Source organism: Mercenaria mercenaria, chromosome 6, assembly GCF_021730395.1.
Source record: "Mercenaria mercenaria strain notata chromosome 6, MADL_Memer_1, whole genome shotgun sequence".
NCBI classification, from domain to species: domain Eukaryota; kingdom Metazoa; phylum Mollusca; class Bivalvia; order Venerida; family Veneridae; genus Mercenaria; species Mercenaria mercenaria.
The window spans coordinates 26,537,161-26,562,856 of NC_069366.1; the positions used below are offsets into that span (position 1 = coordinate 26,537,161).

At 33.3% G+C, this 25,696-nt stretch overlaps 1 protein-coding gene across 3 annotated transcripts in view; it reads right to left on the reverse strand.

Moving 5' to 3' along the window:
* Positions 1–309: 309 nt before the first annotated feature.
* Positions 310–25,696, reverse strand: part of LOC123549345 (sal-like protein 1) — a 95,929-nt gene continuing 70,542 nt past the window's right edge. For 2 of the 3 annotated variants that reach the window (XM_045337364.2, XM_045337367.2), the window contains exons 4-8: positions 24,524–24,646; positions 14,387–14,470; positions 9,402–10,619; positions 8,785–8,891; positions 310–8,278 (exon numbers count right to left, since the gene is read on the reverse strand). In XM_045337364.2, coding sequence (XP_045193299.2) covers positions 6,656–8,278; positions 8,785–8,891; positions 9,402–10,619; positions 14,387–14,470; positions 24,524–24,646 — 3,155 coding nt within the window. In that variant the 3' untranslated portion in view covers positions 310–6,655. The remainder of the gene's footprint in view (positions 8,279–8,784; positions 8,892–9,401; positions 10,620–14,386; positions 14,471–24,523; positions 24,647–25,696) is intronic. The other variant, XM_045337366.2, reaches the window with a different exon arrangement.

Genomic DNA, 25,696 nt, shown 5'->3' on the forward strand with positions numbered 1-25,696 from the left:
ACTTAAAATATTTTGTGCATGTGTTTTAAGGACGGGGCTTGTAAATGCCTTGGAGATAGCAGGAATTTTAAGATAAGCGCGTTCGAGATATCTGTTGTTTATTGTAATTCAATCGTGTGGTAAAAAGGGTGGGGGTACTTTATTTTCCTATTTGTCGTATTCACATATTATAAATGTCTGACAAATACCAAAACAAACTATTTTTCAGAATGTAGACACGTCATACTTAACTCTACAGAAGGCATTGAGACATTTTATCCAAAATGCTTCAAAAATCTGACTCACATATGAAATAAGCACAGAAGAATGTTGCTTTTACACTTGACTTTATTTGCTTTTGACTTCAACAATGTATATGTACCTATTATCTACTATACTTATATATACATTATATATGTAATCTATATACATTCACACTTTTACTCATCGTAAACATTTCTTTCTTTCAAACTACACTTGGTACATAATGGACTTTTAAAACAAAACAACATTGTTTCTACATATTACAGGTACTATGCAAGTGAAATAGTTTGGCAATCATTTGGCATGGAATTATCAATTTGTATACAAAAACATCCAAACGAGACAATACATACAGTAAAAATGCCACATGCTCAAAATATTTGTTAAGCATAAATATTGGAAATTTCATTTATTTTCAGAAAATGACAGAAAATGAAAGGCAGTTTAATCAATGAGTTGCACAGTTTTTAGCTTTTTTTCCACCTATTTGAATTAGTAAAATGATTATAAATTATTGAGAATTTATGGAGTGAAAATTTGAGGTTTTTACACATCAGACAGTAACACCAATACAACCTTTAGACAAAAAAAGATGTATATACTTTTTGTACTAAAGAAAATGGGTATTAACTGTGTACTTAACATGTGGAGAAAGCATGCATACTATTATTATCAACAAGAAGTGTGTAAAATTCATTAGAATGAACATTTAATCAACAACCTTTGAATGAGGATTCTTAAGAAAAAATAATGTAAAAATGTTCAAAATATTTGAAATATTGTGGCAGAGTTTTATCTCAAATTCATTCAATACAATCCAAACTGGAAAATTTCTGTGAAAAGTATACAACTATATTTACAACACTTTACATATTATGACATATAACTGAGATTCACTTTTTTTTCAATTCTGTCTATATATTTCCCCTAATTTTCCATGGCCATAAAAACATTTTAAATTATAAAATAACTACATGAAATACAGACTTTCCTCTAAAACTAATCAGTTGCACTGTAAATTAAAACTGGACATAGCTTTGAATAAATTTAATTACTGGAAATCTGGGACATACATATGTGTGACATAATATGTATACAAGATTGTGAAGATGTGTTATAGGAAGAGCTCATTTTATTCAATTACTACGACTGCAGGATGTAGAAAATCAAGCATCTTTAACAGTCATTACAATTATGTAACAGTTAAAATAGAATATATATATTGGTTAATTTAAGCTAACAATACCTAATCACATAAAAATCAACCGGCAGAAATCTTGTGATAAAGATAAACTACAAATTTCATCGTTTTTGCCACACAAAGACAAGAAATTTCATGAAAAGTTTATAGAATTTGTTCCTAAATGATTTTCTAACAATCAGATTCTCACCTAATTCAATTAAATAATAATTAAATATAAAGGATTTCGCATTATCACAGAACAATTTCAATTATGCATACATCTGTAATATTTATAAAGCCCAACATTAGAAGATACCATTTCTATTTTTGAATCAAAGATGGCTGGAAATCACATGACCAAAAATAATCTCCAACTCAAAGTCATTAAGATGCACTGTGTATTCTTAACTATTTATTTTCACAGAAATCAAAACTATGTGCTAGACATACATCATTTATGTGTCAAAAAGGAAGAAACCCTACACTGTTTAACAATGCTGCACTAAAAATACAGCAAAAAGGGCTTATAGGTTAATATATATTCTTAAACAAAACCTAACATTGATAAAACTATATTGTTTTCTGTGTATGTAATATTAACTCCTAATTTTGCATTCTAGGATATTTAGTCTTCATTTTTTTATTCTAGGACACCCAAAATAAGTTAAGCAGCATAACAAAAGCATTGGCGTATGTACTACATCCACACCAGTAAGAAAATTCTTTGTTTTAGAGGTTTCAAATGAAATAGAATAAAAATTACATATTGAATTAATAGATGAAAATCATATATACATTTTAACAAATAAACTAAAATAACCATTAAATTTGTGTATACACACAAGCACCATTGCGTGAAACATAATATACATAATAATAAAATTGTAAAAAGTGCAAAAAAGAAATGCAGGCAAATAAACAGCAGAAACATCTGTAACAACTATTATAGACTATACATAAAACAAATTGCGTCCCAGTTTTATACTTTGATATGCATATAAAAGCAAAGCATTTGACATGTGTGTAACAACACAGTGAAACATGCTATAAAAATCTTTGGTGTAAAAATGACTAAATATATCATGACCTTATTCATGTAAAAGTCAAAAGAAATTTAAAGCCAGATGGTCATTTACATTTCTTGTTGGTTACTGAAGGTGATGCAGTTGGTCACATGGTAAGATCTTGTTACTGCTGGGCAAGGAGCCCTTCCAACCTGACCTTAATAAAATGTAGATCAATTTTGCTTACCACAGGGCTGGGGATCTAAGTAATTATGTTTCAAAGACCATTGTTTATAAAAACCTCGAAGAATCTATATGAACACCTAGCAATTAATTCCAGCTGTGCAAATTTAATATAATATAGACAGTGTAAGCATATGTTGGGGTGGGGGTTGGGGGTGAATACAACAGTACATGAATGCATTTTTTTTTCTTTTATGGTCAAAAATTAAAAATAAAGTAGAAAAATGTCAAAACAATGTCAAAAAAGCTGTGTTCGTTTTTCAATCACATAAAACCCAGACAATATAATGGAGACAACTGGGTATTAAATTTTGTATGCCATGACCTTGACCTTTAGTGATATAAAAACAATAGGGCTCATCTCTATACCACAGACGTTCATCCTACCATTTTTGACAGCCTGTGCCAAAACGTGCTTCAGATATTGATCAACTCCATTAAATTTTCCAATTTCAAGGTCATTGTGACCTTTGACCTAATGACCTAAAAATATTAGGGGTTATCTATTGACCAAAGGTAATAATTCTATGAAGTTAAAAAGCAGTAGGCATAATTGTTCTTAAGTTATCAAGCAACAACTGTTTTCTGTCTAAAGGTCAATGTGACTTTGACCTTTGACCCAAAAACTTATAAGATAATAGACTGACCAGGCAAAGCACTCATAAGTTACTGATCTGAAACCAAGTAGTCTAGTTGCCAAAGGAAAGACAGACCTACAGATAGACATGGCCGGAGTAAAGCAATATACCCCGTTCAGAGTAGGACATAAAAATTCAACTTCTCTTATTCAAAGCAAGACCAAACAACTTATTTTGAAGAACTCAAGTTAAATCTGCATTCAGATGATGTCCTTATTTCATTTAGCTTATAACAAAAACATCTATAACATACTCAGTTGAAAACAGTTTTTCTATCACATTCTGGACTTAGAAACTTCTGTTTGCAATGAATATTGGTTTATCTAACGTTTTGTTTCTGCAGAAATAAGGACAAAAATTATAAGGAATTTAGAATTTTAAGAAATCAATCATTTTTTCATGATGCAGTCCCCAGTGAGTGAAGCTAATTTCTAAGTGCAATGACAGCTTACAAGATATAAACAACCTAATATTTTCACTGTACTCCCTAAATAGCAGGACATTGTCTATAAAATGTAATTAATGTCAGTGAATTCATGTGAAAACTGTGTATATTCATTAACCTTTAACCTGCTGGTGGCAAGTGATTTTGGCTTTGCGATCAGTGCAGACAAAGATCAGCCTACATATCGTGCAGGCTGGTCATTGTCTGTACTGTTCACTATTCAGTCAGTATAATTTTCAGTGAACACCCCTTTTGATAATAAATGGTATTGTCCAAATTGAATGATGGACCAATCCATGATAGAAATTTAGCAGGGTAAAGGTTAAAGTGACCTGTAAGAGACTGACAAAGTGAAATAGTTATTACGTGAAATGTTGTGTAATATTTAAGTAACGGGCAACTTAAGTAACTTTGCACTCTTGGTACATGTATTTTAAATTTTTTACAGGTAAACAATAAATTCATTTATTTAAACTTGGTTATAAAGAAGTCTTAAAGCTTATGAAAAAGAGTGTACCCTTTTCAACTGTGCACCAAGAGAAAATTAAGTACTGGTACCCTATCAGGTGTGGTTTGTGACTCGAGCTGGTTTTAACCCAAGACCACTGATATGAGTGGCCAACACTAGATACAGCTGCATCTGAAATGTTTGTCTAATTTTGTTGCATTGTATTGTCAAAGTTTTGGGTTTTTTTGCCAAGAAAACTTGAATTAATAAATTGTAATTTTTTTTTATCAATGTGTTACTTTGATTGACAATAGGTAACATGTATGCTTAATAATATCTGTAGTACATAAACCAAGATACCGTTATGCTACAAAAGTTACTGTTATGTTACAAAAGTTACCTTTATGCTACAAAAATTACCTTATGCTACAAAAGTTACCTTTATGCTTCAAATGTTGCCTTTATGTTACAAAAGTTACCTTTAAGTTACAAAAATTACCTTCACTGGTAACAAAATACATTTTAGATACAAAAAAGTGCTTTAACAATTATGAAGAAGAGAATGTAACTATATTTATATACCTATTAAAAAACGTATTTCATGTTTCTAAACAAATACTGACTTCAGAAGATGTCTTAAACATCAGTTTAAGTAAGAAAGACAACAATTATGGAGCAAAAACACAACACATTTTACTTCGCTTTTTTCAATGGAAATAGTGTGTCAATTTTAAAAGCAAGCAAGCACATTCTTATACAAAAAAAACCCTGAAAAAATACTGTGAAGTTTACTTGTGGCAGCGTCCAGATAAATGACTTTACTATTATAAAAGACCATATTGCTGTGACAACATTAAGCGATATTGCAAGAATTTATGTCTGTGACTAGATAATTCCATTTTAACTGTCTTAAAAATCTGCAGGGAGAAACAAATGTCAAGCCCCTACAATGCAAAACTTGTAAACACTATAAAACTTGCGTACATTGATGGAAAAAAAGTAACAAATTTGCGTAAATGAGAAATAATGTACAACCTGTAACAATACAGTATGAACACAGTATTATGAACTTGTCTTAACAATAACATGGAAAAACAAACCATATAGAGTAAAATTTTGATATAGTGAAGAAATTATCTTTTTTCATCCAGCCTTGCTCTTTAAGTTTAATACTGCAGGAAAATACAAAATTTTCTGAAGATGAATGTATACTTTTCATATGTTCATTTTATCAGAATTATACTGCAAAAAACTGAGGCAACAAAGTTTACTGTTTTAGATACTTCTACAAGATGTAATGTAGCTTTGATAAAAGTCAAAACTTAACCAATACTAAATACGAAACAAAATAAAGAAACCAAAAATGATAGACATGGTCCAGAGATTCCTGCAAAATAGCTTTATATTTTTTGCTATAAATTGAAATAACATTTTTGAACTAGCTTTTATAACCATTAATTCACAACCATTGAACACTTGATACATGTACATCATACATTCTAGCAAAAATTGAAATTATACATGTTTACTGTGTTCTGACATTTAAAATCTAATAAAAATCGCAGCACAGAAAACATCAAGAAATCTTTGACTCTCAAAGGTATCTGCTTTCATGTACAAAAAAAATACTCAAAACAGTCTAATGTATAAAAAAGTAAGGTCATTAGAAAACAATGTTTGGTTGACAGACATTAGGTCTTCCACAAAATGTGTTAACCCCAATTCCTACTCACTATTTCAGCATGCACTATGTCTTTTTAGAGTTAAACCAAGTGTTATCCTACTCTGTTTAGTGTCTAAACAAAAATACAGAACAAAAATCTAGATCAAACTGTCTGAAAACCAAACATTTAGTTTTTGCAATGACCTTAAAGCTTAACAGTCACTTTAACAACAAAATGGAATATATACATTCTATGTGATATATATATATATATGAACAAGTAATTTTTTTTAAAAATCTTTCAACATTTTTCTCCAAAACCAGTGTACTTCAATTCCACATTAGTACTTTTTCAACTATTCTGTCTTCAACAGAAGTAACTTTTTTAAATCTTCATCAAATTCAAACTGAATTTCCATAAAATCTCCAAAGAAAACATTTAAAGTTTTGTTTTCTTCCTAGAACACCGATCTAGTTTGAAAAATGTTGTGTTTTACAACATTAACCACATAATACTATATTCAGTGAGACTAGTGAGTTAGTGTAATACTTCTTGGCCAGTCACAACACTTTTTCACATTTTTCTGACATAAAATGTTTCACTAGTTACAACAAGTAAGTTTCAAGGATTTGTGTCCGAGTCTGTGCATTGAGTCAACCGTGCTTATGGTTTACCATGGTTCATATTTCAGCTGCACAATACAAGCACGGGGCTTTTTGTTTTTATCTATCAGTTTACAGGAATGATATTTCTGCCATATTTCTATCTATTCTTAGTTTTACTGATATCATGACGCCTCAACCTTTGGTAACGAGGCTCCAACCATATGCATGCTTCGTACATGGTGCTCAAGAGCTGCTGGTGTAGGAAATGATCGGCTACAGAGATGGCATGATGCTTTCCAGCCCCACCCAAGAGACATGTGAGGGGGTGACACCATTCCAGACGATCCATTTGAGTCTACACTGGATGGTGATGTTTTCTCTGATGACCTTGACCCTGATGAACCTGTGGATTTCATGCTGAGATCAAGTTCTCCTGATTCTGCATATTTTGGTTTCTCTTCTCGAGACGGGCTGCTTTCAGATTTACGTCTTTCATCATTTGGGGGCGACGACATATCTTGTTTCATTCGGCTCATTCCAGGCAGGAGAGCCACATCTGACAGAGACTTTGGGGGTGTCGGAAGTCCATTCATAAATGGCGGAAACTGAAATGGGTAAAATTCAGGCCTTGGCGGGAAACCATGAGGCAGATAAGGATTTTCTTTATGGGCAAGCATGAATGGTGGCTCAATAGACATACGTCTTCCACGTCGACTGGGGCTGTTGTTCCACATATGTGTTCCCATGTGTACCTTAAGATTACCTTTTGTCGTAAAGGCCTTGCCACAAACATTACATTTGAATGGTTTGTCACCCGTGTGAGTCCTAATGTGGATTTGAAGTGCACTTGCACTGGAGAAACCTTTCTGACATACAAGACATTGATGCTTAACTGTTGGGTTTTTACTAATAAATGGAGACTGGTTATCAGAACTGGAATAAACACCTGAACTTCTACTTGCTGAGGAAGATGATGACTGAGTAGTTACTGACGAGGAGGATTTTTCAGGTGGTGTCGAAATGTCTTTTTTCGTAATGACCTGAGATTCCACATGTTCTTTGTGACGTATTTCTGTATGATGAGATTCTGTTGAATCATCACTATCTTCGCTATCATTGTCATTCTGATTTGGAGTACACGTGTTATTATTATTGCTTTCATAGTCACCATTTTCTGACCCATCATTTAATTTATGTGTAAGTAGATGTTGTTTCATATTACCACGTGTTGTAAAAGACCTATCGCAAAGGTCACACTTATACGGTCTTTCACGAGTATGGCTGCGATAATGAATGTCTAGCGCACTCCTGCATGCAAACACCTTATAACAAACGTTACATGTTGTCGATTTATTACTACCATCTACTGGTCTGCCATCCATGGCACCAAGGAGATAATTGCACCCTAGACTTCCATCGCCAACGCTTCCAGGAGTTGAAGCTTTCCGACCTTCATCTGATCCGGATTCTGAGCGAGGTGACACTCCACCTTCTCCAGTAGAATACGATGGAGCCAATAGAAATGGAGCTGCATGAAACTGAGACAGAGGGTTTCTAGCCATGGTAGTATCAATCTGGCGTACTCGTTCCTCTAGAGCGGCTAGCGATGTGGAATAAGCATTGAATTTGCCTTCTTGTGACGGATTTGAGTCTTCCTGAAGGTATTTTGGGCTGGAAGATCTTGGCAGACATGAAGGGAAGGACAGGGCATCACTCGACTGGGGAGTTCTTTGGTTTTCATCACTTTTTTCTACCCCATCTCTGGAATTGTCTGGCGTGGATCTGCCATCGCTGCTTTCCTGATTCTGTAATATAATTTGATTATTTTAGAATAAAAAAAAATTGTCTTGAAATAGCAGTTTATAATGAATTTCAGACTATTCTGTTACTAAATCTAAAGCAGATTTCAAAACAAATTCAGAACAATTCCATGACCATTTTCGAAATAACACCAACTTTATTGAAAAAAATAAATAATATATATATAGTGTAAATCATATCTTTCTACCTTAGCTAAGCGAGTGAAATTTATACTATGTTAGAATCGTAAGCAACTAAATTCTGGACTACTTAAGTTTTGCTGTTCACCTAAAAGATTTAACAGACATTGTTTCTTAGTATTTGTTTTTATAAAGCAAATTCTGTTCAGAAAAAAATCTCTTTAAAATGGAACTTTTTAAACTTAGGATTTTAAAAAATGTCCATTGAATCAACAGTAAAATTCTGTCACTGTCTAAATATGTTTGATTGCTTTAAACTGATATTCATTTTTATATCTAAACAAAACTGTGGGATGAAAAAGATTAAGTACCAGTCCCTCCTTCTTGGCTTCATCAGCTGCAATCTTATTGGCCTCGTCATCCATTTCATTCTGTTCCTCATTGTCACTCATGTCCTCAGTACCCTCCTCAATGTCGTCTGCAAAATCAGAACCAATCTTACAGTTTCTGGTATTTCTAGTTTCTATTTTTTTAATTAAAAAATGGAGCTAGATAAAGTGGTCATTCTAATAATTATCAAAACATCATACATGTAGTTGAAACTCAATATTCTCAACTCTGCTCATGGGGCCTCAATTAGACTGATATTCACTGGAATTCTAGTTTTGGTGTTCAGGCCATCAAGTTAACACAAGTGAAACTTCCTAATCAGTTTGAACTGTTGAACTGAATTTCAAAGAACAGTTAGAAATAATTAAAGCCTAGCTTGGAAAAAGAATTAACCCAAAAATATGGATAGGATATTTTTTCTCAAGTCAAATTTCACTTAACTTTCTCTAAAACTGCTCAGCACTTATATTTTGTTTAATTTCAGCATCAATTTTTTTGTTGGGTTCCAGTCTGAATTACTTCTAGTCAAAGAGAATGAACATTCATAAAACTAAGAATGATATTTATTTGACTCTGACAAAGATGATAATTATCTCACCTGGCTCAGATCTCACGCTGCTTGTAAGTTTCTCCTCCTCCCGATCAACTCTTGGTTTCTTGCTAAGATCCAGCTCTTTCTCATATTCTTCTGGGTAGTGACGCTTCATGTTCATACCAGGATGACCCATCATGCGGTCATCCATGCTGGGCCGGGACGATGCATACATGCCGAGATGACTCAGTCCCGGCAGAGTTGGAAGTCCGGACATTCCAGTATGACTGCGGATATGTTGCTGCAGAACGAGAAGATTGGTGAATTGTTTATGGCAAACAGGGCATTGGTGCATCATACGAAGAGGAGGTTTTGCACGATGAACTCCCATGTGTGTCTTCAGATTGCCCTTAGTTGTAAAAGATCGGCCGCAGATCTTACATTTGAATGGCCGTTCTCCCGTGTGAATTCTGTAGTGCATTTGAAGAGCGCTTTTGCAGCTGAGAACTCGGTGACAGATCACACACTGGTTTGGGTCAGTAAGTTTATGCTCTATGTTGTCAACAAGCTGCTGGAGTTTGCTCGTCTCCGATTTGTCGATCTCCATAAACTGTTCTAGATTATCATCATTGTCCAGGATATTTGATGGCAAGATAGTGTTTCTGAATGGATCATTGTTTGACATTGCAGATGAGGTCATTATTGGCGGTCTGTGGTGAGGAAATGGTGGTTGAGATGGAAGTGGCGACATAACTGGGTAAGTACTGACCAGTGGTATACTTGACATTGGCATCACTGGACTAGGTTTACTCAAATGGCCTGATGAAGCCAAAGAGGATACTGAAGACTTTACATTTTCTTTTATGTCTGGCGATCGTCTTGGAGGAATATCTGACCTGTGGCGATCAGGACTAACTTCTTTCTTAATATCAGATGGCCTTGATTCTCGTTTTGGGCTTGAAGGTCGTCTTTCATCGAAGTTTGATTTTGGAATCATTGAATGTGCTGCGATTGGCTGTCTCGGGGCAAGATGTGGCGGGGGAAACATAAAGCCATTCATCAGACCAGGCATCATGAATGCGGGATTTGCAAATGGCGTAAGTGCTGCGGCTGGAAACGGTGACCCTAGAAGAGGCATTGGATTTTTATCCATGTGCTCGGGAACTGGGTTTGGATTCATTTCCACATTTGGAAACTCTGCCTTGTGTCGCTGGAAATGTACTTTGAGATTTCCACGTGTTGAGAATCGGCCGCCACAAATGTTGCATTGGAATGGTTTTTCCCCTGAAAATATATAAAAAAAACATTGTAAACAATATAGCCGTAGGAAATGCTAATTTCTAATGAAACCGAAATGCATGATTACAAGCTATCTTCTTGTCATACAGGAAAATACATTGTTCCACTAAGGTTAGGTTACACTAACATCTTTACATCCATCACTTAGCAGTGACTTTAATAAACAGCTGTATTCAACAATTACATGTATTTTCAGAAACCCAAATACATCTACATGATATATTCGCAACATATGAACAAAAACCAATTAATGACAAAATGTCTCAATAAAAGAAATATAAAATGAAATTTTCAATCTCTACCTCAGAATCTAGCAGTCTGCGATTTTAATCAGAAATCTCAAATAGCAAGTTTCCTACGATTTATTACAATATATTCCAATCTGTTTAACTCGTCAAAAGTCTTCCCGCTTAAGTTATCCCCGACTATTCGCTTCATAAGAGAAGGGATAAAAGTGTCATAAATTGCTATAAATTGTCTAGAAAAATAAACTTTTCAGGAAAGAATGTGCTGATATGTCATAACTTTCACAATCTATTTGTAAATAATTTCCTCATGATTTATACTTATTGGCATATGTAAATGGTAATAAAATAGCACAGAAGTTAGACTTAGTCTCCCGTTTCAATACCTGAACACTATAGAATTCTTCTGGGAAATGTAAAAGTGTCTTGTCTATCATATATCACCATCATTTCTAAATGTACCTGAATTATTTAAGACCGTAATACAAGTAGTCTCGGGTAAAAATAATTTACCATTGAACCTCATTATTAAAATGCTGTTCACTTTTTTTCTCTCTACATCTTAAATATTAAAAGCATTTTTCTATAGTTTTGTCATGTTCAAATCTATGGTTCTTCAGTCTCAAAATCTATCAGTATATACACATTCTTTTCTCAGAGCCTGTTATCTTGATAGTTCATCTTTAACCATTTTTAGGTTTCTTTAGGTTAATTTCAAGTCAACATAATCATTTGTATTCTTTTATTATCAGACTGTCTCAAAATGCCATATAGGGTATTTTCTATGGAGAATTTTGTGAAGCGTAACAAATTCTTCAGTCTTATTACTGAAGAAATACCAGTTCGCACACTTTTACGATTTCCCGATTACAGATCAATTACAGTGCAGTAGATTGCGAGCCATACGTCTAACAGAAAATGGAAACCTCACAACTGTAGCAATCATATATCATATGATTAGAAATGATAAATGACCATAAAAACCTTATAACTTCATACAGATGATAATAAATATCATCGAAACTAAGCTGCCAATTATATCGAGGAAGACCCCTTGACACGAGTCTTCATAATTTCCTGGGGAAAACAATCGGTGTTAATACTCAATCAGCTTCCAGACGCTGATATAAACACGAGGATTTTATTCCACAGAATAACTGCGCCAATTAATCATAATTTCTTATACGGAAATATATAACTTGTAATAAGTTATTAGTCTTTATTCTACGAAGCAGATGTAAACACGCTGTGATGAGTCAAAGGAAATAGGAGAGATTTCTATGCTTCCAAGTGATCTTATAGATTTTATCAATTTGATTTACAAATTCCTAGAATAATATGAACTTTGTACATGATTTGACGTCTATTATTCCATAGGCTATTTTTTTATGACTTTTATTGAATTACAAATTTGAAGGAAAAAAGTATTTATGCCTTAAAATATATTATTAGCCATTTTAATTAACAAAATCCTCTTTGAATCATGCATTACTGTGACTTCATTTTTGATATATCACTTTCAAAAAAAAAAAAAAAAATTCTATTCAGACAAAATTCATGACAATTATACTTTCTCATAAATTAACTTTTCAAAACTGACTTTTGCTCATCTTGAAAGTGCTTCCAATATAATTATGGTTTGAAAATATTGATTAAGTCCTGGAAATACAGTAATCAAGGTTGATATTTTTCTTAATAAATTTTCATTGACTGTCTGGGTAGTGTTACAATGTAATTTCTCAATGTCATCTCCAAGTAGTTCCTTCAATCTGAATAGTGCGAAATTATATTTGATATAATTGAAATTGGTAATAAACAACAATAACCAGGCAATAATTCTCCCGTGATCATACATTCTGAAGAGAAATGAAAATCATACAGATATTTTTTTATTAATCTAGCCTTTACGAAGAAGATGAAACACGTTTCGTACAAGAGAACTGGAATTCAATTGTCCATGCTAAAAAAAAAATGAAAGCAAAATGTTAATATATTTTCTATATTGTATTTCTTATTAATTTAGACAATGATATTCTGTGTCCATTTCCTGATGTACTATCTCAGATATCTAATGAATATAAAGTATTAATTTTTTTCTCACATTGATTTCATAAGTTTCTCACAAAGATCAGATGAATTTATCATTGAAGCTATCTCCTATTTCTGATTTTGCTGTTTCTTTAATCAAAGACCCCAAACCTCTTACAGATAAAGGATTGTTTCTGGAAAGATCCAACTAGTGGAAGAAAATGAAGCTATACATGCTTGTATAAAGCCATGTCAATGGCAACATATAATTTTATGCCCTTTAATACAGTCACAAAATGACCTCTTAATGTAAATCTGTTCAAAATATCAGGGAAAGGGTGGGAGAGGGGGCTGAAAGGGTGGGGGGAGGGCAGGGATGTGGGTGTGTTGGGTTGGGGGCTGAGTCGGGTGGGTTTGTGTTTAAGTGGGTGTTGGCATATGTAAAGCTTTTACACCAGCAAACTTTTATGAAATTCAATCCTTTGAAACAATGAAAGACTTTTTTAATTGCCACCCAATGGCTGACAGACAGAATAATCTTGCAAACCACTACGATTAACCATTTAGATAGACAAAATCAGTACTAAATTTTCGAAAAGGTCAAAATTACTTCTATTTAATACCAAATATCATTTTTTTTTTTTTTTTTTACAAAAAGTGAAATGAGATAGAGGTTGAGAATGATGTGTTTTAGAAGTTTGGAGGAAAAGATGAAACAGAAGCCTATTGGAGTTATCTTGATAACTCTGTCATCCTGTAGCAGCCTAGTAGTGGTGTCTGAAAGCTTACAACTGTTTCCTGATAGACCTATCTACACTGGTGGTAATAGATAAAATCACTAGAGTCCTTCCTATATAAACCTTGCAGAACATTTCATTTCAACCTGATAATAGGTATATCATTTTTTTATGTATTATCAAAAAATTTCCTGATGTTTGTAGAATCTGAGAGCAAAAATAATGTTTGGAGCGTTATCTTCGAGTTAAAATGTATTTCGTTTGTTCTGTTGAGTTCTGAAATTACACCGAGACATATTTTACGTTAAATGCGAGACTTTCCTGCTGTAATGATGGCCAAGACCCCCTGGAGTTTGTCCTAAAGATTTTTTTTTCACAGAAAAAAGGGGACCTTGGTAGAACCTCCAACCTTCCTACAAGATCACTGCTTAGCTTCCTTACATAAAAGAAGTCAGACAGACAGACAGCAATGATGGGCAAGCCTTAATGATTTTAAGTCAAGCACTGCAACCACTCGGCCATGGAGCACTACAACCACACGGCCACGGAGCACTACAACCACACGGCCATGGAGCACTACAACCACTCGGCCCTAAAGGTAAATTTTACAGCATCACAAACACCAAAATACAAACAGCCAAAAACATTTTCAACATAATCAATTATCAGAAAAAATAGCACATGTTCTTTGGAGAGTTTATTCTCTTATGCTTATTCCTAAATATTAATCTAAGATACGTACATGTCCAAAAATCTGAAGTGGACAGCGCCGCCCCCAAACCCAAGGGTACACCGTCCACGAAAAACGCATCATGTATTGGCTCATCTTAAATAGAAGAAAAGATGCATTTTAACAATTCTTGTAACAACAGCTTCTGTTTTTTGTTAAACCTGTTATTATTAATTTCTTTTTGTTCAAAGTAACACCAAAATGTAAATCAAACTAAAAACATACTGTTCCGGAAATTCTCCTGTATTCCGAATATTGCAAAAATTAATTAAAAATGTTTTTGGCTGTGAAGTATTGGCAGTTCCTTGAGAAAAAGAAAAGAGAAGATTTAATCAACGTTGTCAGATCTCATTTATTTATCTCAAACAATAAATCAATTTTCTATAAGCACTTGAACCCTTATTATTTATTGAGAGTTCGAGAAGAGCATCTAGTTCATAAAGATATAGATGCCGCTAATTGACAGGTCCGGTTATCAATATCCCGCCTCGCCGCCAGCAAATACCTGCAGCAAAATGGCAGCTGAAGTCACTTTTATCTGCGCAATATGGCAGCTCCGTTAATATTATAGTTAGAATATATCACAGGACACAGCAGTAACACATTTTAAGGTAGCAGTTTTATTGGCGGTCTCCGAATTCAACGTGGAATATCAGGAACAATTGTGGAATATCAGTGACAGGAGCAGATAGTGTCAGTAGTGTCAGTTATTAGTATTTTATACTAAATTAATACACAAACCAACAATGATTTATTTCCGAGAATTTCACTTAGAATAACATCGAAATGCTACTTTTAACAACTACTGTTCATGATGAAGCTTAGACCGCAACAGAAGAACTCCAGGCCTAATAATGCCAAAATTAAATCATGAAAGAAAACAAGAGCATGTGGGAGGACAGAAATTATACAAACATGACAACTTACATGATTTTTACGACTTCCATACCAATGCTGAACAAAGATTAAGCCTGTTCTAACAAGTGTCAGGATATCATATAATCTATATTTTATCCCTCTTTTTAACCGGAAACAAGTAATCTGTTTCACAATTTGTAACAACTTTTGATAATCTGAGCTGCACCATGAGAAAACCAACATAGTGGGTTTGCGACCAGCATGGATCCAGACCAGCCTGCACATCCGCGCAGTCTGGTCAGGATCCATGCTGTTCACTTTAAAAGCCTGTTGCAATTAGACAACCTGTTAGCGAACAGCATGGATCCTGACCAGACTGCGCGGATGCGTAGGCTGGTCTGGATCCATGCTGGTCGCAAACCCACTATGTTGGTTTTCTCATGGCACGGCTCAAATTTTTTGCTCTACAAAACACATTTTCCCAGTCTTATACCATCCCTCTAAAACAGACTTTCGGATACACTTACTAAATGTTAATATAATTCTAAACTTAAAGTTAAGAAACAAATATTAAGGAATGCCTTTATAAAATCTGTTATAGTTATAGATTTGTCAGGACTTGGCAACCTTGAAGTGTGTCCACTTTTTCAAAATGCAAGAAGTCATATTACTGGGGGATATATCATATTTTACTTCTTAAAAAACACAATGTCTTCAAACAAGAGCAGCCTATATATATAACCAATCCAGTTTTCAAGTAGTTCATTAGAGCTGTGTTCCCAAAGTTAGTCACTATAACCAATGTTTCTAATATAGCATGCTACAAATCTTTGATTTTCTGGGCAAAACTCTGACATGGGCTCCCATGGGGGACTCACTTAATTACAGCGACCCTAGGAAGTTGCAAATCAATCTATTATAAATCTGTAAATAAATGAGCATATCATCATTGAGGAAAATTGTGGGAAACTTGTGCTAGGGTCTCCCATATGATTCCACCCTGCAAACTTCTCTGTTTTAATTGCACTTTCTTTGGTCACATACTTGTGAATTCCAAATAATAGGAAAATGTTTTGAATCAAGAGATTTTTATACACCTAAAAAAATAACTGAAACAAATACCTTGAATTAATGGATCTTACCACAAAATGAAACTTACTTTAACTCATTTTTCATGATTTTCTAGATGTCATTGAATTATTTTTTTTCTTTTTTTTTTTACCGAGTTAAATTTCTGTTATAACAGAATTGTAGCTTTAATAATATATAAACTTTTATATATAGGACAACACTAAGAGTTGTCAACTTCTCTTTATGCACACAACCATAAAAAACAAATGTCCTGCTGTAAATCCAGGAGCCACCAATGCTATCTTCTTCCTGTATGGCTTTTATTTGTTATAATCAAACATTTATAAGAACAAGAAATCAACTGATACTTTGTTCATTTTCTACCTAAGAACTTAATAAAAAGTATCTTTATTAAAAAGGATTATTTTATTTCTCATAATTACATGTATAATGCATCATGTTGACTCAGTGTAATTATACAGTACCTTCAAATTCTTTACATGTACAGAAAAACTGTTGCTGTGTGTATTTTTGTCTACACCTGAGTTGCCTCCCTTGGATGACTATTAGACTATTAAATTGCATAAAAAATGACTTCACAAGAAAAGTCCTTTTGAACTTATTCTAATTCAGTTCATGACTGAAACATAACCATCCCAGAATAATTGCTTCATTAATAGTCAACAATTTCTATTTCACTTTCAATAATGTAAATTGGGAACAAGTCTCAGTCAAATAAAGGTCAGTTTATAATGGAAGGGTCATTTGCATTTTATGTCTTTGTCAATTATAGCCCAAAAATATAAAACTTTTTCTAGTGGTCAGCCTGTTATATAATCTTCATAGAAACCCTACAAATAACATGAAATTTACTATTCTGCATGAGTGGACACATCTATTTGCGGATAATATAATTTCGCCCATTTGAATTTTGTATCGGTCATTCTCTGTCCTTGCCAGACAATAGAATCACTTGAAAAGTGTCTCATATGGCTAGACATTTCCTTCTTTAATATAATATGTTCATAATTAAGGTGCAAAACGCTACAGTGAACTGAACAAATGTTTTGTTTTTCTCTACAATATGCGATATAAATAAAAGTGCCCACTGATTTGTACAGAAACTTAACTTGATTACATTTTTCATTTTCATGGAAACTGTCTAGACGGTTGAATAAATCTAAATTCACATATGCCTTGAAAATGCTCTAGGAAATTTCCAATAAATAAAAATGTAACAGAAAAATTAATTTATACAGACTTTTCACAGTTCAACTCACTGGCAGAAGATATTCTTTCAATAATAAAAGCACTTCTGAATGTACTCAAAAAATCAATAATTTATACCCAGTTTTTCTTCTTGTTTCTATTATGAAAAATAATATTTTTTATTTTTACATATCTTTTTTATTATAAAATATGAGTCACACTTTTCTCCTAATGATATTCAGGTCACTGTGACCCCCTAAAGTATCTCCGACCCTTTACCCAGGTGTTGTAGCATTATAGGTGATTAAATCAACATTTTCAAATTTAATGTCCATAGACATATTTTCTGATCATTATTCAAGATAACTTTCAAAATTATGTCCATCTCTAGGTTAAAGGGGTCCGACTATTTCATTTTTAATGAGCTCAATACAGAAACCACCCAGGGAAATTGTCCGAAATTGTACAAAATCGTTTGAATCAAGATGCTTATGTAACTGCCCTGCGGTTATGCTTCAGAATTCCATTTTGAAGTGAATGGATTTAATTTCATCTTTTAAAATTAATGGTTAAAGAAATATATCTAAACTGGTGTCTTTAATGACACGATACATCAGGTATGACACTTGGACAATGCGTCTTCAGACAAAACGTGTCCATTTCAGCAGTGCAAAGGTCACAAATTTCATTTTGATTATATAGCCCTAGAGGCTGTGTCATAAAATATAAAATATACACACAATTACTACAAGTGATACTTACGATTTATCTTTGACAAAAAATACTAGAACAAAGTACTATTTACCAGTTAATAGAACAGAACCATTTTAATGTCTTTCTGACATTTTATCCCATGTTAAACCCTCATCTAAGGATTCATGCAATAAAAAAAATTGTGTAAGTAAAACATCTTGCAAGAGAAATATTTTTTTAAAAAGCTTATATCTCAAACTTTATATGAATGTTGCATAATGTAATAAATGCTAAAAACTGCTGTTCCATTTTGCCTGATCCAACTCAACCCATAGAATGTAGGTTTAAGTCTTTGTTGGGGCAATGCCTCATCATAATTCAAGTATTTTTAAAAGCTTTTGTTCTCCATGCAGTAGACTAAAAGAAAATTAATTAACAAAATTTCTACTAATTCTCATTATATAGCATACATGCATGCATCACAATACAATGTAACCTATCTTGAACAAACAACACAAGAAAGCCTAAAATATGTTTGTTGCAACATGTACAGCAATAAATTTTGCTCTGGAAGAGTTTTTCCAAAGAATTTTATCAAATTGGACTGAAAGTAATTTAGGTGTTTGTAGGGAATATTTGCCCTATTGAGGTGTCACTGACAGTGGTTGTGTAAAATCTAAAAATCAAAGCAAAAATCACAACTCTTCCGTTACCTCTTCCTGTATAAGAGTTACAGCCAGGAGATAAGTTAATCTTTTGTGAAGCATGCAAGATGCATGTTCACACAAACGCCAATCTCTACCCTGAACAATTATAGGAGTTACATTTCATCCCATGCTGATTATTATAACATAAATCCCTGAACAATCTTACATTTTCATATTCCATGAACAGTTTCATTATCAGAATTTCATAATCTTTCATTGGTTCAATAGTTTCTCTTTTATGCAAATTTTCCCATTGGTTCATTAGTATAATAAATCTTCAATTTCCCTCTCATCTTATCAATTTATTTGCTCGAAAATTTGATCAAATTTGTCTCATCAGCCCTTTATCTGTCCTTTATCTGACAACTCCAATCTTAAACAGGGCCAAACCGTCTTTGAATGTATCTGAACCGTAACAATAATTCTAGCCTCCCATAGCTCTTGATGGTTCAGTAATACCTATTACCTAATCAACATGATTTCATTCAATCTGAAACTGACAGATACTAGAATGAAAGAACTATAAACAAGTGATAGACAATCACAGATGTATTAACCAGTAGATACATTACATTTCCACAACATCTGATCACCTTTTAATGTCCATTTAAAGGGAGATAATTTGAACTTTGTAACCTATGAGCATTCATTCAGCAGCAAATGAAGCCAGTTATTTTCTTCATGTAAGTTATAAATGTAAAAGATTTATGGCTGGAAAATGTTCAAAATCAATCCCAATTCATAAAATACTATATAATTCCTTCCACTTTTTTTCAGTCAAAAAATATCTTGAAAAGACATTTTAACTGCAAAAAGAAATGCTTCTTGATTCTTACTTAGTTAATTTTCACTTAATTCAATTTTCACGTTGAAGAAAAACTTTTTACGGAGGCAACTAATTTCAATCGAACTATACTACAGTTACATGCTTTTTATATGTTCTTATGGAGATTTTCACTCTGTAATTTCAAATAAGTTTAAAATAAACCCCAAAAAAATGTTCGCAGCCCGTAACTATTTTAAAGCGGCAATAAACATCGAGTGCTTGTCGTAGATTCCAATTACCCGCAGTTTCAATGCATCAAAACAAATTTCTGTCATGTGAGCACACCAAATTATAGAATTTGCAGAAATAAATACTGGAAAATTCTATCAATTTTAATTAGCTGTTGTAATTAGCCAAGCAAAAAGAAATTGTAATTAAGGTTTGTATTCCTGTATCCCAAATGCATATCTAATAAAATGTTCACATGTGTGAGAAACGTTTGCGTAACAATTGCCATTTTGAGTCTAATAAAATTCATCAAAATGTAACCGAATGTGAGAAAATTACCATAAAAATGCCAAAGAAACTTAGTTCTAACCCTATCTGTTCACTCTGTCAGTTTAAAAATTAAATTTAAGCAAACGCTATTGAGATAATTGGTCAGTAATTATGCATCAGAATTCCGTCTCATTATCAGGTTTGGAAGTCATGAAACACTGAAATGGTATTGTTAACAGTTCTTGTTATATTTGGTACCAAGAATAAAATAATCACTAAATTAGGACTTTCTCTCCATCAGCAACTGAGATTGTAGCAGAAATCTCTCCATGTTACAAATGAACAGAAACCTATGGTGGCACAGAAGTGCCATGGGCAGATATATGTTCTTCTGTGTAAACACACATTAGTCTTTGCCTGAACTCGCAGTAACTTTTGTGAGCAGGAGGGAAGACTTCCATGTATGTACAAGATAGTTTTTGCATATACGAGGTAGCTTTCCAATGTGCACTACTGTTTGTGCTTGCCAAAATTACAGCGTATGCATCTAAAGTGACCATGTGCACTCGCAAAGACTAATACATGCACATGTGAAAGAATGTCCTTACTGTGCCACCGAAGAAACCTTAGTAACCAAAGCTATGCTGAGGGACATGGAGGCAGTTGCCTTGATGTATTTTATTATTACTTGATGCTACGACCATGTACCATGTTTGGTGAAAAAGCTCGAACAGCCAGACAGGAACATTTACCCAGTCCCAGAGACCCTTAAGGCATTATCTAGTTCTGTTTTCATCAAAAAAGTTAAAGAGTCCAAAATTGATGTAAATATCCATTAATCGTAACATAAGAGCAAAAACATTTGTTCCAAATGGTAGAAATTTACTTCGACATTTTCAAGTTTTTCAAACTTTCTGAAAAATTTCTACTGGTATTTTCCTGCACTCATTTCAAACACTGTCATCATAACTTGAAACAACAGCCCACAGATTTTCTGATGTAAGTCAACGAAACCGCTATACAAGAAACTAAACCAATTTTAATTCTTTTTCGTTAATTAAATCTCTATACCCTACCAAAATCTTGTTATTTTCAATCTTAAAGTCTTGTCACAATAATTGTTGGAAGAACACACATTTTAATTACGAGACTGCTCAGTTGACAGGCAAAGTCTTTAATAATTAACACCCGTACGCGTTTTCTCAAATAACGCCTTCTAGTCATTCTTAATTTTCATATTTACGAAAGAAAATCAATGAAAATAGATATAAGTATCATTCAGTCGTGGTAAGTTTCATCAAAATGATTAGAAGCGCTCCAGAAATTAGATATTTATTAAATTTTTCGAAGGGGTATAGATAGTATAATTACGACCATTGATGGTGGTCTGAAAGACAAACAAGAGCACTAATCGTGTTACAAGAAGCAACATGTCAATAAAACTTAGTTTTACTTTCACGTAATCGAGTTAAACAAATTGTGATACTCTTGCAGAAGACATTCGATTGTCAATGTAAAATGTTGTCCTTCTTCTCAATGCAAAGAATAGTCATAAAGTGTCCCGCCACAAATTATATTGAGAAATCGTGCCTTCTGAACGTATCAATCGTGAATCTTCTAACTTGTAGCACATAGAACCGGAAAATATTCTCTGCAAAATGACGCCAGATCAAGACTGATGAGTGCAAGACTTTCGGCAACTTTAATCGTAATATGTTTTTGCCATCACAAAGTATAAAATGGCTTTTTTTCATATTTTTTCTTTAACAGTTTTCAAATATCTGAGTCATTTCGAGGGTTGTTCATTAAGTTTCTGTATATAAATAAAGATGTTTATACAACAGTGACACCTTTAACCATCACTTCATAACATGCAAATGTAACAACTAGAAGTGCATCTAGATCTCTTAATTATTCATTCAAATCTTTTTCTCTTTCACAATTCAAGACATTATCAAAACCCAAATGTCTAGTAATTGCTTAAATTACAATTCCTTTAATTGAAGCAATCAACTTTTGAAAATTTCTTTAAGAAATGGTAAAAATGTTAAAACACACAATTACACTAAATTAGCATGTCAGGATGTCAAATGATTAATATTATTAGAAACGAAAAACTAATTTTGACCGAGAAAGTTTCATCAAGGAAATTTCAACTTGATTTATATGAAACAGCCTCTTTTTTACCATAAAACAGGTGTAACTCAGTGTCTAATTAGCAAATGTTGTTAAAACAAATGTAAGTTTATGATGTGTTCACCACAGCAACATTAGTAATTTTTGACAAATCTAAACACTCTTCACCAGCGACATAATTATCCATCACGGATATGACTGCGTCTCAAATTTTGCCAAAATTTCTCTTCATTTCGTTTATTGTTTATCTAATTCATAATTTAGTAAGGTGTTCCTTCTATTTTTCTGTCATATTTTGCCCTCAGAGCTGAGGAGTAGTCTACATTAAAGTAGACACGTTTTTCATCGCCGATCTGACCAAGGAACGGACATGTAAATTAAAATTGTTGGCAGTAGGACAATATCTATTACTCTCGTGTGTTTTATTAATTGGATTGTTTGTGTGTCTTATGGATAAAATAAAGGCAACAGCAGCAACTATCGTGCATTATTATATTAATTTTATTAATTTCGTTAGTGTCTGGTCGTGGTACTTTCTATCAATTATGTGATAAAAACTGAAAACATATGGCCCACATTATATTACTGTAATCATATTTGGATATGTACTAGCTAATATTCGACCGAGCTGGAACACGCAAAATAACAGACGTCCTAATGTACCATGTCACTTATTCCATAATTGGAATACAAAACTCATGTTAAAAAATACTAAACATTCTCTGGTTGTAATTAATCAATTTTGTTATTTCTTCGGAGTGTCCTAACTGTGACGGCAGCTGGTTAGCGTCATAATTTTTTTTTTCATTATGACATTACAAATGTCATCTATGGATCGGTTAAAAACAAGCGACCAGAACAGGCCATCACAGAATTTTTTTGGAGAAGTTGTTTTGAAACTTTATGGGTCATTATGTAACAGTTTTGCCAGTTTATTTAAAACTTCAATTAAATGATCGAGCCAAAAATAGAACTGAATTTTGTATACTGCTGACAGCAAACCCATGACACAAGTTGTTCCACGCTGGTCTCATTCTGAATCACCTGCAAACCTCTATTATTAATTGAATGCATATGAACAGCTTTGAGCTGTACTCAGTTAAGAAGTGATAAAAGATATAGAAAATCATATCTGGCAACTACTCCATGAAATAAAAATCTGGGCAGTAATTTGATGAATGATATGTGATAAAGACTTTGTCAAAATTTCTCAAAAAATTGGGATAATTGCCTTGCATAGATCTAGAAAGCTTGCAACATACTAAAGTCATCATTTTAACCCTAAAATCCATAATTTTGATTAAAACTGTAAGATTTTAAGTACGGAATAATATTTATGACAGATATTAAAGACATGTACATTTTTTGCTGTATTTTTGCTGTTATAGAATATAATATGTGCTTTGGTTGTACATTGTGCTGTATCAAACAAAGTAATTCAAAGCAACATGATCAAGTTATGTTTAAAATTTTTATAGTTAATATCGACCTAAAACATACTGGCAACGAAATGACCAAGCTGTACACTCAGTGTCTTTAACTACTTTTTGGATAAAATCAATATAATTATGACACTGACATGTGTCTTTCCTGAAAAGGGAGGTAAGAAAGTTGAACTATTCAACTACCATTTTGTCTGTCTATTACACAGTCATTACAACAGAGTTATCATTTTGGTAAAACACATTCTTACCAAGAGGATCATAATTGTGTCAATCATATTTGCAGCCAGTCTCGGCAAGGTATATTCTTGAATATTTATATCTGATGGGTTCTTTCATTACACACTTAATTATACCTTCACAAATATTTTCATAAGACACATTATTATGTTTTCAGAAGACATAAAATAATGCAAGCTGCTTCATACCATAGATATATCTTTGACAGCCCTGACAGTCTGCACCACAGAAAAGTTTCCTCATGTAAAAACTTTGAATTGATTGTGTTAACGACTTTTTACCTTGCTGCTAGACAGCACAACATACAACATGAATTCAAAAAGCAGTTGTTTAAATATCCTACAGTCTTATTATTTGAAACAGACTATACCACAAAACAATTTTATAGTCTTTATATATATCATGGTTATGTGTTGGGGTCATTCTGCTATGCCAGATAGGGTCAAGCTTCTACAAGCTTCTAAATCTATTCCTACTTCTGCATGTTATGCAGAAACTTTATAGTACTCTTTTCAAATATATTAATTACCTGTATGTGAACGAACATGAATCTGAAGAGCACTGTCACTACCAAACACCTTGCCACATAGCCGACACTTGTGCTTGAAGAACGGGTCATCTCCTCCAAGGTATGACCTTCCTTCACTGCTCTCTGAAAATACGAACAATTTCACACATGTAGGACGAAAACCCTGGATTTGATATTAAAATACTATTTCCGATACATATTCTAAATGCACTGTATTAGAGAGCTTGGTTTTTTATTTATTTTATTTTGTTGGATTTAACGTCGCACCGACACATGATAGGTCATATGGCGACTTTCCAGCTTTAATGGTGGAGGAAGACCCCAGGTGCCCCTACGTGCATTATTTCATCACGAGCGGGTACCTGGGTAGAACCATCGACCTTCCGTAAGCCAGCCGGATGGCTTCCTCACATGAAGAATTCAAGGCCCCGAGTGAGGCTCGAACCCACATCGATGAGGGGCAAGTAATTTGAAGTCAGCGACCTTAACCACTCGGCCACGGAGGCCCCTGGTTTTTTATGACAATCCTGTATACTAAATAATTTTCAATACGTAACATACATATGTATTTGGGTGATAAATGCAAAAAACAAAAACAAAAAACATCTTTCTATCCTGCATAAGAATACAACAAAATTTAAATCAAACTGCTACAAAAAAAACTTGATTTTAAATCATTTTGCAAGCAAAAAATATTATCTTATAACAAATCGGTGTGGACTAATGAATATGTTTTTTTTTCTCTGAAAAGTGCCATGAGAACAATGTTCCCTCGGCAACTTTCCCACAGCTATTGCTAGAAGACACGGAGAACATATTATTTACAATAAATGATATATACAATAGGTTATGAATGTTTCCTTTTTCATTCTCGTAAGAACAACTGTCAAGAAAATGACATGTGTAAAAGCTACCAATTAACTATATAAATATGTGTACAGTAGCTGATACAGGGTGGGTTGTTTATAGAGTCGGTGATAAGAATATAATTACTAAACATAATGGCGCAACCCACGCCTGCATATTATCATCATGATATGACAGCCTTTTGTTTATATACTCTTAGCAATAAAATATTAATTAATACATTTTTTTTTCTCTAGCGATTTTTTTTAGACAAATTGGCAGAGCTGTGCGGGTTTATTATTCGAGTCAGATTTTGCAAGAAACATG